Source organism: Watersipora subatra, chromosome 5, assembly GCF_963576615.1.
Source record: "Watersipora subatra chromosome 5, tzWatSuba1.1, whole genome shotgun sequence".
Lineage (NCBI taxonomy): Eukaryota > Metazoa > Bryozoa > Gymnolaemata > Cheilostomatida > Watersiporidae > Watersipora > Watersipora subatra.
Window position 1 is genome coordinate 17,980,201 of NC_088712.1, and position 21,270 is coordinate 18,001,470.

At 33.7% G+C, this 21,270-nt stretch overlaps 1 protein-coding gene across 1 annotated transcript; it reads left to right on the forward strand.

The window, feature by feature from the left end:
- Positions 1-6,693: 6,693 nt before the first annotated feature.
- Positions 6,694-20,871, forward strand: LOC137397156 (uncharacterized). Its single transcript, XM_068083446.1, has 7 exons — positions 6,694-6,803; positions 9,157-9,296; positions 11,793-11,940; positions 15,923-16,138; positions 17,518-17,601; positions 19,179-19,344; positions 20,672-20,871. The coding sequence occupies exons 2-7, from the start codon at positions 9,175-9,177 to the stop codon at positions 20,869-20,871; spliced, it is 936 nt and encodes a 311-aa protein (XP_067939547.1). The 5' UTR covers positions 6,694-6,803; positions 9,157-9,174.
- The last annotated feature ends 399 nt before the right edge of the window (positions 20,872-21,270 follow it).

Genomic DNA, 21,270 nt, shown 5'->3' on the forward strand with positions numbered 1-21,270 from the left:
CGGACTTGCACGAGCAACAAAAAACAGTTGGCACAGAAATTTTATTTTGTATCCACATATACAACACTTACCGCATACCTTAGATAAAAGTATTTATTTATTTCTGTGAAAGGTGAAATGAAAATATTTGTTTGTTTCTGTGTGCTTTTTTAAAGTTTGTTAAAACTATGCTATATGTACATATATGTATAGCCTATTTGGAAAGTATAAGCTGGTTTATTTTCAGTAGTTTAGGCATGCTAGGTGAAGCGTGCACATTTTAACCAATCACCATTAAAGTTTAGCCAGTGTAATAAATATGTATGTACTTGATTGTTCCATAGTATGGCAAGAAGGTCGTTTGGGCTGCAGGGATGTGTTAAGCCTTCAGCAAATTGCTCTACAAAAAACAAGTACCGAATATGGTAACACACACACACACACACATATATATATATATATATATATATATATATATATATATATATATGTATATAAATTTGGTAAGTCAAATTTTAATAAATTTCTTACCAAATTTATAGTAAGCTCTACTTTAGTATCGAGCACTTTATGCTGACTTTTAGCCTATACTTTATTGTATATATGTATATATATATATCATCGAAGAGGGTAAAATTTTATGAGCGCTTAAGTTTAATATTTGAATATACGTAGCTTTGAAAACTACCAACCGGAATGCTGCTGCAGTTTTTGAATTACCGCATAACAGCCCAATGAAACCAATCTGGTCATGGAGATGTCGCATGGCAGTGACCACGATTAATGACCTCACTACGTCAGTTCAGTAAAAGTGCTAAAAATTTCCTAACGTCTCATTGTTCAATAAATCAATTTTAGCATTTGCACGTTTTCACAGTTAATTAAAATTGTGTTAATAAGTATTACTATAAAAATTTTATTTAAATTTAGTAATATTTTGTATATATATTCTTTCTATATAAGAATTTGTATGTAAAGGTTTTACTGTAAAGGTTTTACTGTAGTTCAAATATTTACGCCTTTACATTTTCTTTTGGTTTAGAATGCTGAATATTCGTACATCAACCCAATCGATGAAATCTCTAGTGAGTCTAAGATAGTACTAGTTATGACACTAGTAGTACTGCTGACTCTGTCTTGCTGCTGCTTCTGTTGCTGTCGATTTCTCTCCGCATTCTGCCTTGATGCTCTCAGACGCCGTAAGAGGGCCTGTCTAGCCACAATAGATGAACTATGTGGAGATCGAGATCCAAGTAAGGTTTTTTAGATTTGGGGGATAACTACAAGCTGAAATAAAAGTATGTGTACATTCCACCAAGGGAGATAAATACAAACTGTTATAAAATATGTGTACATCGTACCAGGAGGAATCATTACAAACAAATATGAAAATGTGAGTATAATCAGTCAGGAGAGGTAAATACAAATAAGAATGCTAATACTTGTACAATCTACGAAGGGAGATAAATTAAAACAAAAATGAAAATACCATATGCACAATCCATGAGGAGGAAGAAATAAAAACAAAAATGAAAATATTTGTGTTATCCCATCAACACATTTAACTTGACATCCTCTAGCTTCCTGGCTTGCTCTGACTATTTGACAAGGTTTTTAGTTACTTTGCAATATACACCTGAGTATTGTGACAAATACTGGCATCGTTGTGAAAACTTGTTAGCCTATTGATATGAATGATTCAATTTCTAGGACAAACTATTATTGAACTAAAACATTAATAAGCTGTTTTTCTGTAGCTTGAACAATTATGGGTCATCTACTTTAGCACTTACTCAGTATAAAATAAAATATAGGCTCTCAGGCTATCCCTCCCTATTTAAATGGAGATAGTATGCTCAACCACAAAGTCTTTGTAGAGTTATTTTCCAAATGTTATTTTGATTGGAATTCTCTAACCACAAGGAACAGCCAGCTTGATCTAAATGAGGAACTTTATTTTGTGTTTTAGAGCGTTATGTTGCTCAGAATTTTACACAATTGACTGACGTATATCTCAAAGTGGCCAAATCATACAATTTAAATAAAATAACCTAATAAAACATTTTAGTAGTCGGACAACTAATATTTGCAACCATAAATATAATAAACCCATAATATAAAACCATAGATATATAAATAGATATATTAGATAGAAATGATAAACATAATAAATAAGGGTTTGTTATATCTATGTTCGCAACATATAAATATAAAAACAAATACATCAGTTTTGTTCGATTTATTTCTTTCAAGGTCAGTAACTTGATATTATCAAACAATTAAAGAAGCAAACTAATCAACAAGCAAGCGGACAAACAAGCGAATGAGCAACAAGCAAATGAACCGACAAGCAAATGAACGAACAAGCAATTGAACAAGCAAGCAAATGAATGAACAAGCAAATGAGCAACATGCAAATGCGTGAACAAGCAAATGAACAAACGAACAAGCACATGGATGAACATGCAAATGAGTGAACAAGCAAATGAATGAACAAGCAAATGGATGAACATGCAAATGAGTGAACAAGCAAATGGATGAACAAGCAAATGGATGAACATGCAAATGAGTGAACAAGCAAATGGATAAACAAGCAAATGAGCAAGCAAGAAAATGGATAAACAAGCAAATGACCAAACGAACAAGCACATGGATGAACATGCAGATGAGTGAACAAGCAAATGGATGAACATGCAAATGAGTGAACAAGCAAATGGATAAACAAGCAAATGAGCAAGCAAGAAAATGGATAAACAAGCAAATGACCAAACGAACAAGCACATGGATGAACATGCAGATGAGTGAACAAGCAAATGGATGAACAAGCAAATGGATAAACATGCAAATGAGTGAACAAGCAAATGAATGAACAAGCACATGGATGAACATGCAGATGAGTAAACAAGCAAATGGATAAACAAGCAAATGCATGAACAAGCACATGGATGAACATGCAGATGAGTAAACAAGCAAATGGATAAACAAGCAAATGAGCAAGCAAGAAAATGGATAAACAAGCAAATGACCAAACGAACAAGCACATGAATGAACATGCAGATGAGTGAACAAGCAAATGGATGAACAAGCAAATGGATGAACAAGCAAATGAGTGAACAAGCAAATGAGTGAACAAGTAAATGTATGAACATGCAAATGAACGAACGAACAAGCAAATGGATGAGCAAGCAAATGCATGAACAAGCAAATAGATGAACATGCAAATGAGTGAACAAGCAAATGAATGAACAAGCACATGGATGAACATGCAGATGAGTAAACAAGCAAATGGATAAACAAGCAAATGAGCAAGCAAGAAAATGGATAAACAAGCAAATGACCAAACGAACAAGCACATGGATGAACATGCAGATGAGTGAACAAGCAAATGGATGAACAAGCAAATGGATGAACAAGCAAATGAGTGAACAAGCAAATGAGTGAACAAGCAAATGTATGAACATGCAAATGAACGAACGAACAAGCAAATGAATGAGCAAGCAAATGGATGAGCAAGCAAATGCATGAACAAGCAAATGAACGAACAAGCACTACTGTTTACTCGTTTTTTTTTTCTACTTTGAAGGCTCGCAAAAGTTACTAAGTTAAAAATTATGCAAGAAAATAAAAAGCTCTCTAAAATCTCTGAGATGAGAGTACATGTTGTACCATTGTTTAAAGGAGTCATCTCCCTTGATATTAACGCTGCTGTCATGTTAACTAATATCCTATGATTTTTAGAATTTAGAACAATAATATACATAGCTGAAACAGCTAGAGTGGACCCTATACCTACCTATGCAGAGTACCTAATACTCAGGAAGGATCTCATGCAAGAACCAGAGTTTGAAGACTTATACAAAACTGTCTGATTTATCAATTCAAATCATTACATACAATATACAGTTATCAATTTAAATTTTTTTTAAAAGGTTCTTTCCAATTCTAATTTTAGGTTTAAAACTTACTATAGTTTTAAATCAAAACTTGACCTATTTGCCTTTAACCAAAATAGTAATTTAAATTATATAAATATATACATATTTTGGAACAATATATATCGAAATATAACTAAAATTGGACTACATTTTTAGATATGTAAATACTAAAAAAGAATTAATAGAAAGGGCCTATTAATAGTAATATTGCATGTCTTTACACATTTTATTTCTTCTTAGAAATAAAGCATTTTATTTTTAGCAAAAAAATTTGTATATTTTTTGAATAAACAACACAATCTTTTTAATTATACCCACTTATGCTAAAAATGCAGACTTTATTTCTTTGGTACCATCAGCTTTTGTGAATATAAGTTTACGCAAACTTGGACAAGAGAAGACAACTCTGTAGCAAGTAAACTTTGATGATCTTGAAAGTACTTTTGTTTATTCACACCGCCTTGTTTTAAAAAACTTGTTAATTTAAAGCTTATATTTTGGTTTTCATTGAGCGGGTGCTGTAACGTTCAGTGCAGCTATTTGATGTAAGTTTGGCTGTACTTGCAGTTGGAAATATCTTAACATATAGACATGGTGTAGCAAGCACTATGATGAACAGAAAGTACAGAGAGCTGCATAAAATTGGTTTTATACAAGTTTATTATTTAACTTGTATATGTAATTGCTTTGCATTTTGACATCAATAGCCAAGTAAAAGCTTCAACTATGAGCACAAGGTATGTACAGCTAACATTATAAACTGGTTTTAACACAACTGAGTAGTGTATACACAACTGAGTAGTGTATACACTACAGCAAATCAAAAGCTCCAACAGCAAATAAAGCTTCCATAAATAAAAAAGTTGTTGTTATAAAGCTCATGTGGCTAATCATCCGATTCATTTTTAAAAGTTGACTTGCAACAAAGCTCACATTACAATTATGTGGTATCAAAAGATTCACCATGTCTTACTCTGTTGTGTTGTAGGTGCAAAATATGTGGAAATGTGATTACAAGCTCTTAAAAGCTAAAAAATGAAGAGTTAATCGCAGGCATCACGAAAACGGCCGTAGGTTGGAATCCCTTTCCAAAACGGCTCAAATGGAATATAGTTGAGCATGATGTGCTTCTGTTTACACTTTCATGCAACCTCATTCGTCGAAATATCTTTACAAATAAATTAAGTAGTTGATTTACTTGTACAGTTATGACTGATCAGTCACCAAAATATTGTCAATAACAACTGAACTAAGATAACTTCAACTAAGCAGTGATACTGAGGCAGCAAACAGCAAACATATATATATATATATATATAATTTTCAGTGTTTGTTTGTCTGTCTGTTTTCTGCGTGTCGAGTTATAGCGATCAGATTATAGGAACAAAAAGTCCACTTCTCACTAAAATTGAGCTCAAAACCTCCAGTTCTGCAAACAGATGTACTATTCCTTATACTAAGCGTCCAACTTGCCATATATCATACTTATTACACCTGCCAATCTTTAATGCTGATTGGTTAAAAGCGCATGCTTCATACTTCAGCTAGTACGCTTGAAGATCGTGACACAATCCTTTTTCCTAACGCTGGCTTTGGAGAGATGGAAATGGCTCTTTTAACAGTAAATTTAAATTTAAGTTACCCAAATGCATTGGGTAAAGAAATTTAGCCAATTAAAAAAGATTTTTTATGCAACACCTTTTTATTGCCCGTGCGTTCGTGCGTTTTTGCAATGTCGAGCATTCACCTAGTTATGCATAAATCTAGCTATAAACACTAAGGTTATTCAATACCTAAAATATTGGTAATAATCATGGAGTTGTAGACACGCAGAAGACAAACATAGAGCTATTCAAATGTTACTTCCAGCAAAGATTAAACTGTTTTGTAACAAAAATCGTGAAGCAATGATTTGTTGCATATGGTTCTAATCTAGTAGAAAAACAATATATTAAATCACAGGAACAAAGTAAAAGTGCAAATACCTAAAAACAAACATTTAATTTAATAATCTTTACTATAATAAGAGCCATGTTTGTCCATTTAAAACCATGATTGAAAAAGATGCTTTCACCAGGATTTGAACTCACAACTTGGAGCCTGGTAGATTAACCCTCTACCACCTGCACTAAGTGACCACCTTATCATGATTCAGAATCATGCAGTTAATCATTACACCTGATGATTTTTCTCAGAGCTCCAGACTGTCAGTGTACTAGTAACAGTAAAACGAGGCAGCATGTCATCGAGTCTTGACTCTCTTGCAACTCCAAATTTAGGCCTACATATGATAAGACTCAGAAAGCTATCAGATTAGTAAAGGTACAGCTGACACCTTTACGAAAAACAAGGTGACATAACGGCAATTGCTTCTTTTTTAACAAAGCAGCTAATCAGTTTAACATGATTTGATTACGGAAACACAAATGCGCATTTTGTCATAACTTGCATGTTCACTTAAAGTCATTGTTTGGGGCTCAAATTCTTTGGGCTCTTAACACCCCTCCTTGATCTCACTCTAGTGCGTAGATTTGTGCTCAGTCAATTTAATTAACTGAATGCCCAAACGTTGTCACGCACAATGAACAATTCAACCTGCGTAGCTGCGCTACTCAAACAAGCCGATAGGGCAGATTTTTTAAACAAAGACAGTTGTAAAGAAAGTCGGTTTGTGTGTTTAGGGGGGAACTTATTGTTGTAATTATTAAGCTATCAACGTCATGATATTCATTAAAATTCAATGAATTTTGTTCAGTCAAAGTCCTGGTTACTATGATAGGCGTGAGGACCGTTAAAGCTAGCAGTTATTTAGATAAGCCATGTACGCTTTGAAGTAGCGGACCGCTTTTAAAGACCTCATAAACGGGTAACGGATTAAAGGTCTATCAGGTGAGTAACCCACTCGCTAAATATTGGTTCACATTATCTAAAGTTGGAATAGGAGGCAGCGCACTATTTCTAACATGCATACAGATGTGACAAATAGCTGCTCAACACTTCTGGGTAAGTCACCCCAAATATACGAAGGGGTGACTTACCCTTGTAACAATTACCTTTGAAAACTGGTAAGATACCAGTGTTCTTCAATCCAGAGCCTCCAACAGCAGCCTCTAAAGGTGAACATCTCTGGATGTTAGGAAAAAAAGATTGCATAGCAAAGGATTTGAACTCGTGCATTCAGTTTAGTTGCTAAGTACACTTCGCTACATTGAGGAACAATTGTTCCTTTAGTTATTATGCCAAATGATATCTCACGGTGCACCAGACTGCCAAGTATCAAAGACCAGTGCGCCATTTGCCATTTGCGATTTGCCAGGGGAAAAGTTATATTCTTCATTTTTTTTCTAAAGTGCCTATTCATTAACTTCTTTTTAATACTATTCTAGACATTCTTATCAATCTAAACCAATTTAAATTTCTATCATTCTCCTCCTCACTATTACTCTGAAATATACTTACCTCTGTCCATAAACACAGGACATAGACACAGGAGTTAATATGTGGATTATGATGATGAAATCGAGGGCGTTTATGGACAGAGGTAATTATATTTCAGAGTAATAGTGAGTAGGAGAATAATAGAAATTTAAATTGGTTCAGATTGATGAGAATGTCTAGAAAAGAATTAGAATGAATAAAATAAAAATGAGGAAATGAATGAATAAGCACTTCAGAAGGAAAACAAAGAATATAACTTATTCACTGGCAAACGGCAAATGGCGCACCGGTCTTTGATAGCCAAGGTACTAGTATCTACAGCAGAGGTTGCAGAAAGTCTAGCAGCCTCTTGCTATAGTCAATGGTCAATTATGTAAAACATTCCTAGGGTTTTGTATTTAGAGATGAGATATTAGAAGGTTATGATGTGGTAGGCCAATTGCAGAGGCTGCCGCAGCCTGGTTTACTCATCTCCTGCATAGAATTGCTGTCGCCGTCTGTTAAAAGTGCGAAGGTTTAGTAGCGCACTCATGCTTTACATGGGAAAAACTTGAAATGCTGGGCATGTTCAACAATGAGAATATGATACAAAACACCTTAGACTTATTACTTCTAGAAAATAAAACTATTAGGACAGAGACCGAAATATTTCATTTATACCCTTTAAAATTTTAGCCTTGCCAAAATAGATTGGATACAAAAAAATAACTCCCAACTTATTTGTTGCAATGCTTAAGTTAGTAAAGAAATTAAATTTTTACATAAAATGTATAAAGAAGTTAAATGAAAGTTGATTAGCCTGTTTGTCAAATTTAATTTTAATAATTGATGAGCCTATTTTCTACCGTTGTCATGAAAATCTGATATACATGTAAAACCAGAACCAATGTTTATTTGCTCTCAAATAAAAACTGATTTTTTGATGTATGGTTAAAATATTGTAGTTGTTAGCCCTTTCCGTTAGCAAAACCAGACAACATCACACTGGCCTTGATATTTTCAGATCTAAAGTGCAACTATAATTTGTCTTTAAAACTCTATGTAATGTATATCATCTAAGTTATAGCATAATACTCTACCTATGATTATTAGTATGTATATCATCTAAGTTATAGTATGATACTCTACCTATGATTACTAGTATGTATATCCTCTAAGTTATAGTATGATACTCTACCTATGATTACTGGTATGCATATCATCTAAGGTATAACATAATACTCTACCTATGATTACTGGTATGTATATCATCTAAGTTATAGTATGATACTCTACCTATGATTACTGGTATGTATATCATCTAAGTTATAGTATGATACTCTACCTATGATTACTGGTATGTATAACATCTAAGGTATAACATAATACTCTACCTATGATTACTAGTATGTATATCATCTAAGTTATAACATGATACTCTACCTATAAACACTAGTATGTATATTATCTAAGGTATAGTATGGTACTCTACCTATGATTACCAGCATGTACATGTATATCATCTAAGCTATAGTATGATACTTTACCTATGATTACTAGTATGTATATCATCTAAGCTCGAGTATGATACTCTACCTATGATTACTAGTTCGTATATCCCCTAAGCTATAGTATTTATGTTTTCAGGTGTGCATATAATAAAGTCAATAACAAATAAACTATGTTAGCTATCACTACTACAAGCCAATATAGCGCATAGTTTAGTTGATGAACAAATACAGAGAGTATCATTGAGCTTAAATTGTATTAGAAATGACTATGTATAGAGTTTAGTAGAAATCCAATTAGCTTTGTATGATTACAGTTCTAGCCTACCACTAAAATGCAGCAGGGGCCTCAGGCAGCTGTCATCAATCACAAAGGCAGAGCTTTACAAAAACCTAAGCTAAGCCTTGCAGCACGAGTGGCTAATAACAGCCAAAAAAAGATTGACACTTTAAACAGGTGAGTGACATTTTAAACAAGTTGGTGAAGGACACTTTAAACAAGTGAGGGAGGGAGGGACACTTTAAGCAGGTGAGTAAGGTGCACTTTAAACAGCTGAGTTAGTGACTCTTCAAGCAGGTGAGTGAAAAACACTATAAACAGATGAGGGACACTTTCAACAGATGAGTGACGAACACTTTAAACATGTGAGTGAGTGACAGTTTAAACAGGTGAGTGAAAAATATTTTAGACAGGTGAGTGAATGACAAGTTAACCAGGTAAATAAAAGAAACTTTATCACAGGTGAGTGAATGATGCCTTATTTGCAACAGTTTACATAAACATCGTATAGTGATTTTTGATAGTTTATAACTGGCCTTAAGTGCACTGCACTGTATACCCAGCATACATGCAAAAGAATGTGTAATGTGTATCACAAAATAGGATCTATATATAGCACAACTCACCATACACATGGTGCAGTATACAAAGCCAATAGTGCTGTTTACAATGCATATAGTAGGCCAAGTTGTGCATATGACATTACAGACATAGATATAGCACATAATGAAACATACAATGCATATAAATTATTGGAAAATGAAAATACTATTTACTTTATTTAATTTGTGTTATAGAATGCTGTAGCATTTTAATGGCTTTCAAATTTTAACTGCCAACATATTGTAGTGTTTGTACAAAAGAAAATAACTTTCTTTCTGACTGCGCACTGTTCCAGAAGCTGTAGGGGTATGTCAGTTCAGTTGGATTTACCCATTGATCAGGTATACTTGATGCTTGTTTCCTTGGATACCTATCCTGTGCTATTTATCACGTTTCCTGTTGAAATTGCTTCGTTCTCACCAAATTTTGGAGACAGAGGTTCTCTGTGTACAGCATTATTATGAAAACCACACAATGTGTAGATTCTTCACTACACTTTAAAATATAATACTTTTCCAAAATTCCTTGAATGCTATTTGTATTCTCAGAATCGCTAAAATTTCAAGTGTTACATAATATAACAACATAAAAATCCAACTTTGATAAAATAAAATGTATATCATAATACTTGTATATAAATATACTAGCGGAATGTCTGATGTTGCACGGGTATTAAAAATCAGTTTATAAACAATGAGAGGTAATGTAGTTGCTTGCCACTTGCTATTAGTCTGGCACATTGCCAATGGCTAAATTGAGTAAGCTTACTAATAAGAGCTAACTACTTGCTCTCATGATTGAGCATGCATAAGATTATGCTAGTTACCGCTCTCCATGACGTTGTGCCATCACGTTGCGCCGTAACAGAGAGCAGTAGCTCTTTGCACCCATATAAAGGCATATATCGCCTAAGAATTTATCAAGCACATGTGGTTTAATTGGTAAGGCATTGGACAGGCCAACGGCAGGATGGGAGATCAACTTTTAATACCTATAGCTGGACATACACAGACACACAGACACACAAACCTTGAGAAATATATATATAGTAGCTGTACAAGCCCGGGTAATAAAAATTCCTTTGGACAGAAAATGGATTTGTATTTGACATATAACAACATTTGCCATTCTAACTTTCAAACTGTATATCATGAGAAAAGTGTTTTGTGTTATTGAAATAAATTACCAGGTAAAATAAAAACAATTGTAAAGGTTGTCAAACTTTGTCAAACAACTTTTAAACTTCATATCATGAGGAAAATGTTTTGTGCAGGTCAAATAAATTAAAAAAGTAAAACAACTATAAAAAGGCTTAGATGTAAATGTGAAATAATTAGCAAGTAATAGCTAACTTAAGTCGGTTTTGCTACGATTACAATAAAAGATGATTTGGTAATGATACAATTAATACAAACTTAGAAAACAAAATAAAAACCCTGAATATGTTACTGGTATATTAATAATAACAATTCTTCCATAGAAGTGTGTCTCTATAAAAAAGGTAACCTCTTGATACCGGTACAAATGTAAAAATGATATATCATGTTGACTTTTTCTGGCTAAAAAAAAGAGATAATTTCAAGGCTCTTCCTACAGAAACAACATAATTATCTGCGTAAAAAAATTAGCTTTGACTCCAGATATAGTAATTTAACCCTACAAAAATATTTCTTAACAGGGGCATCGTAACGCGTGGCCGTATTGATAAAATAATCAGCGTGTGCTATAGCCGGAATGACACACAGATCCACATACTTTGAGAAATATATATATATACATATAGATACAGTCCATCTGACTATAATTATTTTACAATCTCCCGTGTCTGAAATAGTAGAGTAATTAATATAACATGGAAGACAAATCCAAAATATTCAAATACAATATATAAAACCTTGAAAAAAATTAATACCACAAAAATATTGCAGCATTAAAGATAAACTTATTTTGAAACCAGTGGGTGACATTTTTTATTTGTTCTATTTTATGTTTGCACTGTACTATCTGATACTATCCAAAGAGTCTTCAGATATTTATGGTACATTTTGGAATTGCCCTCTCTCTCTCCAGGATTGATGATGTGAGCCTGAAGACAGTGCACAGGTTTTTTGAGCTGGAAATGTGCGTGCGTGAGGCAGGACACAAGAAAACCAGTTATCTCCTGAAGAAACAGATATCCACCTATCAACGATTTTTGAGTGACTCCAAGGCAAGGCAGGTGAGGGCAGGTTATTGCTGATCTTGTATTTGACAGTGACCAAAATCAAAATAGCCCAATATTTAACAACTATGTTTTTGACTATAATCTTAATTAGGAATATAAAGATTGTGGTAACACAGGCTATTTTTAAAATTTTTACTATTCTGCAGCAGATTTTAAAAGATGGTTTCTTTTTATTACAAATACAAACAGTTTTTATGTTCAATTATTATTTAATTTCAAATGTTTAATCGGTTTTATATTGAAACTAGTAGAATAGCAGTCTCGAAAAATCTGTACAGTCCCTGTAAATCAGTACATACATAATTAGTTCATTGAGCAGTTCATAGTTCATGTACATGTACATTTACACTCACATCTACATCTACATGTAGTTTGAAGGTTATAGTTGTTTGACAAAGTTTAAAAACCTCTATATTTGTTTTATGTTTTCTCTTAATTTATTTAAATTGCTCAAAACAATTTTCTCATGATATGTAGTTTGAAAGTTAGAACGATAACTGTTGTTATAATTATGTTAAATAAAAATAAATTTTATGTGCAAAGACTTTTATTACCTAGGCAACGCCTGTCATTTAGCTAGTACACACACACACGCACGCGCACACGCACGCACGCACACACATGCACGCACACACGCGCGCACGCGCACACACACGCACACACACACGCACACACACGCACACACACACACGCACGCATGCATGCACGCACGCACACACACGCACACACACACGCACTCACACACACACATATATATATATATGTGTATATATATGTGTATATATATACATATATATATACATACATATATATATGTGTATATATATGTGTATATATATACATATATATATACATACATATATATATGTGTATATATATGTGTATATATATACATATATATATACATACATATATATATGTGTATATATATGTGTATATATATACATATATATATACATACATATATGTGTATATATATGTGTATATATATACATACATATATATATATATACATATATATATATGTATATATGTACATATATATATGTACAGTATATATAAAGTAGGTATATATATATGTATATATACATATATATATGTACAGTATATATAAAGTAGATATATATATTGTACATAAATATATACATATATATACATATATATAATATATATATATTTATATATATAGTGTGTATATATATGTATATATATACATATATACACTATATATACAGTCATTTGCAAAAGTTTAAGACCACTCTTGTAATTATCATTAAATCACACATTGTTGGTATTTTTTTACATTGCTTTATTTCCTGCTAATTGATTGATAATAATAATATTTTCTCAACTTTAAACATGTTACTAACAGAATATCAGTCTGTTTTATCTATTCCAGGTCAATATTTTGGTGTGACCACTGTGGTTTTTGATGACAGCCTCTAGACGCCTTGTCATACTATCAAGGCGCAGCAATACTGACGGCCGATTTCCTCCATGTAACCTTCATGGCTTCTTTCATGGCTTCCAGACTTCCTGGCTGCTTTGCTGCTATTTTATTCTTCAATATCATCTCCAAGTTTTCTATGGTGTTGATGTCAGGGCTGTTTCCTGGCCAGTCAAGTACTTTGACTTGGTTTTGTTTCTAAAACTCTGTCACTATCTTTGATCGATGGCATGGTGCACCATCATGCACGAAAAGTGTACAATAATGATTACCCACGTGCAAGACCAATTTATCCTCAAGGAGTTTCCTGTATTTTTTCCATTCATGGTAGTGTTTTTCTCTAGGAAGTACAGACCTGCAGTTCCGATCACAGTCATTGCACCCCCTACCATCTGACTTGGGGGTGCTTCATTGTCATGACAGTGTACCGATCATCATAGCGCTTGCCTGTAGGCTGCCTCACATGCTGCTTTTGGGAGTTGAACTGTAGCAATGTTGATTCATCTGAGAACAGAACCTTGGACCAATCATCTGCAGTCCAACTTTTGTACTTATTGGCAAGGTCCGGTCGCTTCTTCTTCATGGCTGGTGTCAACTTCGGTTTGGTGGCAGGTTTCCTCGATGAATGTTGGAAGTCCTTGCATAGTCTCCTTGATATGGTGCTTCTGAAGACTCTTGCACCTGTTGTTTTCAAAGCAGACTTAATTTTTATCAATGAGCTGCTTGGTGAGCGCACCACAATTCTCTTCACCATGCTCTCTGTTCCCCCAGTTGTTATTCAGGGTCGACTGCTCTGCTGTCTGCCCTTAAATGAAGCAGTCGCTTGACGTCTTGTGATGGCCTGGTGTACAGCTGTCTTGCTGCAGTGAAATCTTTCTGCTAGCTGTCACTCAGAGTACCCTTCTCCCTTCAAAACCACTATTTGAGGTTTTTTGGTTGGTGAGAGTGATGCTTTTTTGCCCATTTTTGTGTTGAAATTCCAAGCTAAAATTATCCGGGTGTTTGATCGCTCTGGGTAGTGTCATGCAACTGAGTAGTGTATGAGTTGTGCAAGACGTCATGTTATGACTCAAAGTCATCCCTAATCAGACCACAAATGTGCTTTGATGGTTTGAAAGCAGCATTTAGGCTGAAAAATATCATAGTATGAAAGCAATAATTGATAAGCCCAAAAAACTGTATGTAACTGGAAGTGGTCCTAAACTTTTGCAAATGACTGTATATATATGTACAGTATATATAAAGCAGATATATATATATACAGTGAAACTCGGATAACTCAAACTTCAAGGGACCGAGCAAAAGTGTTCGAATTATCAGAGTGTTCAAGTTATCAGAGCACTGTCACAAGTCCATGTATTTACTTATTTATTAGTAGATACATGAACATATACAAACTATAATATAAATCAAAAGCACAAATGGCTTGTTTCAAATTAAATGCTTTTAATGTAAAGTTTAAAACGTTTTTATCAAAAAGTATAGAGATTTTTCTATCACTTGAGATTGGTTTGTTGTTTGAGGTGATGTTATTGCCAGGACGTTTTTTAGATTGACATTGGCAAAACTTGATTGTTGCTGAAATGCTCAAAAGAAAAGACATCTTTTTCTTTTGAGCGTTTTACCCACGATCAATTTTGCCGATTTTTCTTGAAGTTTATGCAAAGATTAACTTACTTTACCTGGCATTCGTTAAGAGCAACACTCCGAGGCAGTTCAATTAAAAGTTTTACGAGGTTTTACGGTACATTGTATATCACTAACGTTTTTTGAATGGATACTTATTGAATGTACACACGTATTCTGTGTTTAGGTCAAACGATGAATAGTTTTTTTTAGCTAAGACAACGTATACGTTTAATTACCACAATTTTCAAAACGTTTTAAACATTCAACATTCCGACGTTGATTCAACACGGAATCCACGTCGGAAAACTATTCATCACGGGCTAGCCGGGTCACGCACTCAAGGATTTTCGCCACACAAATACAAAACAAAAACAACATGCTGTTTTTGTTTTGTATGTGCGTGGCGAAAATCCTTGCGCGCGTGACCCGGCTAGCCCGTGCTATTCATCGTGTAACAGTATAAATCAAATTTCACCAAACCTTTAGAGCAGTCGTTGACAAAAAATATTTTGCCGATGGAGGTAGTAACGACGCTTATGAATTACGAAAAGTTGAGGTTTACCTCTATGGCTTGGAATAAAGTGATTTTCTAAAGCGATAGCAACCGTTTCAGTAGCCGTTGGGCAAAAATATAGTTCGAATTAACAGTGTTGAGTTCGAGTTATATAGAGCCATTTATCATTGCGTGGGAACGGACCAAGCAAATCCAGTCGAGTTAACCATGTGTTCGCTATATCCGAGGGCGAGTTATCCATGTTTCACTGTATATATATATATATATATATATATATATATATATATATATATACTGTACATAAATATATATATATACATTCTACCTATCCACCCTTAATCATCTGAAACTGGTTTGTTCAAAATAAGAAATGGTGTTTGCTTTAGAGAACAGCGAAAATGACATTCATGACAGCACCTCCAGCATCACCAGTAAAACGGGAATCAGAAGATACAGCTTTGGTTCCAGAACCGCCACCGCGCCCCAAATATGGGGTATATCTTAACTGTGACCCCGAGGCTATAGGTTCTGTGAGACGTAAAACCAAAACTATACAGGCCAGCTCTCTCAGCAAATCTCTAATAGACCTTCACAAACTAAGAGTAGGTGATCATATCATATTTAAAACCTAGTTTTAATTTTACCAATAGGAATGGTTTATTTTAGTAAGTCTTTTATGGCTTGTTTTGTCAAACTGTTACCGTCCAGTTAGTTTTTAGCCCGCATTTGACGCAAGATTATGAAGGCCTTGAATGTGTAAAGTTAGGATGCTCAAAATAAGCTAAAAGCATTAATAATTATGTCACTAAATGCACAGTTTTGTTAAATTTATATTGATGAACCTTTCCTATAAAATAACGGTTTTGTATTTTTGTAAAACTGTTGGCATTTGCTGCTGTTTATAAATATTGTAATGTCGAAAGTGAGTATAAATATATTTGTTTTGTGACATTGTAAGGTATTTATTTTACAAACATTGATAGTATTGTTGTCTCGATTAGCCAAGCTATTGTGCACATGGACATGCACAAGCTATTGTGCAGCCTTCGTCAAAAAACTTTTATGATGTATTTTTTTGCAATTGTCTTGACTAAAAAAATAAAATATGATTTAAAACAAAACAAAATAAAATTTTTATAACCAGTGTTTTCAAAAGTTGAGAAATTTGTCTAAACCCAAGGTATATTTGTACTTGAATTCCGCCCTTGTCAGGTTTCAGACCTGACATTTAAAAATCTGGTTAAAGCTTTTAGATTATACTAGGTGAATGCCCGGGTAATTAAAGTATTTGAGAAGTATATATATAGTTGTATAGCTCCAGTAACTAACTTAAAGTTTATACCATGCATCTGTAAGCTGTAACAAAAAACAAATTGTCATGTTAAAAAAATAAATCTATAGTGAAAAGCTTATTTTGACAAAAAATATTTAAAACATGGACAAAAGTGATTATTGTGCATTTAAATAAATTGCAAGCAAAAATCTATTATGTAAAACTAAGTGTATATTATGTATAAACTTCATTTAATACAATTTAACCAATTTCAAAGGTTTCAGCTTAGACACTTTATAATATTGAGCTACTGTTACAAAAAAGTGTCTGCATATTTTAATTTTATTTTTAACATTTCAAAGTGGTAATAATAACAATTTCATTTAATCTTTTCATTAAATTTATGCAAAGTTTCCAACGTCTTCAATAAGACCACCACCCTCCTAGGTAAAAGCTGGTCAACTAGATCACACAAGTATGACAACTCCCAAATTATTTTTGGTCTCCAACGCTTAATTTAGCTGTGAAATTTGATATGGTTTCCAGTTTTGCAAAACAAGTTATGCAAGTAGCACAGCTTTATGCATAAGAATGTAGCCTGTGATTTATAAACTATGAACATATCACTTGTGGTTAATGCATTTAGGATAATAATGTAGCCTGTGATTTATGAACTATGAGCTTATCACTTGTGGTTAATACATTTAGGATAAGCACATTTCGGAGTACAAGCAGGCTGTAGAAGAATTGGAAAAGCTCAAAACAAAAGTTGGTCTACCATTTATCTTTGATGTAAGTTGTTCTCTATGACCAGTTATGTAGAGAATTTTTAGTAGATATAAATAGGCTTACAGGATATAAATAGATATAAATATGTTGAACTGATAAGCCGACCCACCACTGCTTTCCAAATTTGTTGCTAGAATCTGCTGCTAAATTGAAACACATTTCACTAAATATTTTGTGGTTCATTCAACAATTGTAAATAATGATTTAATAATCTCTTTACAACAATTTAAACTTAAATTGACCTTTACTTGACTAATAGCATAATTTTTATTTTAATAGAAGATACATACTTTCAGCTGTCTGAAGCCATGACTTGCGAAAAAGAAAATTGTATCATTTGAGATTTGAACTCACAACACTCAGTTTAGTAGACCGATACAGTCAAGCAACTGCACTAATCAGCCTCATTTGGCTTTTCATAATACTTAATTGTGCACATACTTATTCTGTGTGGTTTATCGAAACACCTGAAGATCTCTCACTACACACTATACTGCAAGGGTACTAGTATTATAAAGTAATTGTCATTGCAAAGGCCTGTATGTACTGTTAGTTTCAAATGGTAATCAAGAGCAAACAACTCCTAGACTGTAGCTATTCTAAAAAGTTATTGTTTAATAAAAGTAACTATTTAAAATGTTTCCAAAAAAGTGTTAAGAAGCTTTTAAGTAAAAAAGTGTAAATATTTCTCAGAGTTGAAGTAGAACATTAACTTTGCAGTAACCATAGTTACATAGTTGTCTGGTATGAACACCTGTGAATTTTCATGGTTGGACCACCCATAGCCAGCATTATAACATTTTATACCATTGTCTTAATTTCATTATTACTAGTGACATGCTGCCAGCTTGAAATAAATAATTTCAATGTTAACTTAACTGTTAACTCTATCTGTTGACTGTTAACTGTTAACTTGGCATGCTAACTTTGCTTAATTTAAAAGAGAATACTTTTTGAAAAACTATTTTTTTAATTAGGGCAAGTGCAGAGGGTGGCTAAAGCCCCATGCGGTTCAATTCATTTATAGAAAAAATATTTATTATTAGGTTGATGTGTGCCTTAGTTGCATACCTCACACCTCTATAGAACCTTAGCCATAACCACTAAACATTTGCCGAAAAACAAGTTACGGCGGTGTTGGCTACCTACCCAAAGCTCTTAAGCTTCTGGTTGTTGAAGAATTTAAACTTATTTATTTACAGCTATCATCTACCTGTTTAGTTTGCCATGGCAAATTATCAATTTTCTGTAGTTTATAAAATATTTCTGTATGAAACAATTGTTTGAACAGTGCGTCAGATAAAAAAATGCAAACATTTTTCGATTATTGAATTTTGCTTACAAACACAAGCATGGCAAGTTTTCAAGGTTTTTTTTAAATATGTAGGCTGCATGAAGTCTTTCTTTGGCAGCACTCAAATGTACTACCAAGACATCTGCTGACCAGACAACTTAAGTTCAAACTTAGTTGCGGGCTGTGTTGAAAAGGAAAATGCTTTCAGTTCATAAAAATTGTAAAGTTTGTTTCGTACCTGTATATTCATGTACCTGTATGTATCTGTATATTCATGTATATTCAGGTATCATGTCGGAGTTACACTCCCGGCAGTGCAGGGATAACTCCTTACTCTCCGATTATTGCGAGTCTCAGAAACAAAATTAAATACTCAGAAAATGAACTCTCCAAACTGCAAAAGCGACTTCATGAGATTTCAAACCGCAAGAACCCAAGAGCTAAAACAGCCGGTAAGAGCGGTACGAATACAGAGCAGCTTTAGTATGGATCTAGGGCTATACAAAAGGGTTCATTGAGAATTAGCTACATTGAGCCAGCAAGTAGATATCAGTTTAAAAAAGCTAAGGACTAGATGTATTTATCACATAGAAAAGAAATTTATATTTTCTGTGAGATGGTGGCTTCAGCTACCCACGATAGCCTAACATGTCTTTGTGTATAAATGTTTTGTCATACCTCAAATACCTGTGTTTTGCTCTCTCTGTGATAACTCCCATACTTTCTTTAATTTAGTTCAATATACCTTCTATTAATACTCTATCTGCTCTTTAAGTGATACTCTACATAGTCTGTGCCAGTTATCCTCTATAGTACTGAGTACATACTACTAGAGGGTTTATATACTACACGCATCGTACTAGCACAGGGTTTGTAGGCTATTATTAAAGAGCAGATAGAGTATGAGTAGAGAGTACTCTGATCAAAGCTAAAGAGAGTATGAGGATTTATCATAAAGTAAATAAAACACAGGTGTATGAGGTACAGCAAAAATATTTATACACAACGATATGTAAGGCTATCATGGGTAGCTGAAGCCACCATCTTACAGGAAAGACAACTCTCTTTTCTCATTGACAAAGACATCTAGTCTTTAGTTCTCCTAAAATAATATCTAATTGTTGGTTACATGTAGCAAAACTTAAATAACCTCTACCAATGAGATGTTCATACCACATTTTTAAAGCCTTTCACTGTCTGTCTTCTTGAGAGTTTCCTTCTCTTGTTAAATTAATAGACCTTAACTGGAAGAAGCTGTGGTTGTACTAATTATTAATTGATATTCTCAATGAGAAAACAGCCAGTAATTATTGAGTAAAGTTTGTTTACATGTCAACACTGTCGTATAGCTTTACGAGCTGCAAGCTCTCGTCTGTTAAGGAGATGCAAAGAGATTATGTGGCTACAATCGCAGAGCTTGTGCGCCGAAGGGTTCATTCAAATCTTCTTTATGTACTTAATATTTCAAATAACAACTGCAGACTATAAACTGCCGGATAAAGCTATTATTTTAATTGCAAATTGTAGCATCTTGTGCTTTTTGAAAATAACAAAAGTGTGCTCATTGCTAAATGAGAATTAGCCACTAAGATATGAGGGAAGCAAATCAATTTTGAGGAAATACCAAAAGGTTAAATTGAGCGGCATTCTATTAAAAATGTATAAAACCCCTGGGTGATGATTCTTATATTTTTTGTCAAACTTGGAGAGCTTTTTACTGATTAACAACAGCACTTTGAGCAAAAGAATTGGCGATGCAAATTCTGTTTGTTGTTTCAGCTCCTACACCATCAACAGCCGAACAAGAAACGCCTGGAAAGAAAGACAAAGAACTAACATTCAAACTATTTTGTGATAAGAAAGTAAATGACTTGCAGCTTGGAGAGAAAGAATTAAGTAGCCTGACATCCCGACCAATCACGACGGATGCTCCTCTGGTAACGGTCACAGCTGTAGCAACTGTTTGCTATATCTGGTAACAGTCACTGTTGTAGCAACTGTTTGCTATATCTGTTAACAGTCACGGCTGTAGCAACTGTTTGCTATATCTAGAGTAAACTTCTCAGTTGAATAGGCTAAGCACATAAGACTTAAAAAAGAGCAAGATTTGAAAGTGAACATCCTGAATGGGATACAAATCTTTACTATAATAAGAGTAGTGTCTGTTTGTCCATCTGTCCAGAGCAATGCTTAAAGCATTTTGGAAAAAGAATTGCATTGCGCAGGAGTTGAACTCAAGTATGATGTTTGGTTGACCGACGCACTAAACACTGAGGCATTCAGCCACCTTCCCATATGCTCAAATAATTATGCATATACTTAGTCTCTCACGACACAAGAGCTGCAAGACTGCTAGTGAAAATAATATTAATGCAAAA

Excerpts from the sequence above, each read along its gene's own strand:
- LOC137397156 (XM_068083446.1), top strand. The coding sequence starts at position 9,175 with ATGCAGCAGGGGCCTCAGGCAGCTGTCATCAATCACAAAGGCAGAGCT. Across the intron at positions 11,941-15,922 it reads GTGACTCCAAGGCAAGGCAG|AGAACAGCGAAAATGACATT; the intron begins GTGAGGGCAGGT and ends TGTTTGCTTTAG. Across the intron at positions 16,139-17,517 it reads TAGACCTTCACAAACTAAGA|GATAAGCACATTTCGGAGTA; the intron begins GTAGGTGATCAT and ends TAATACATTTAG.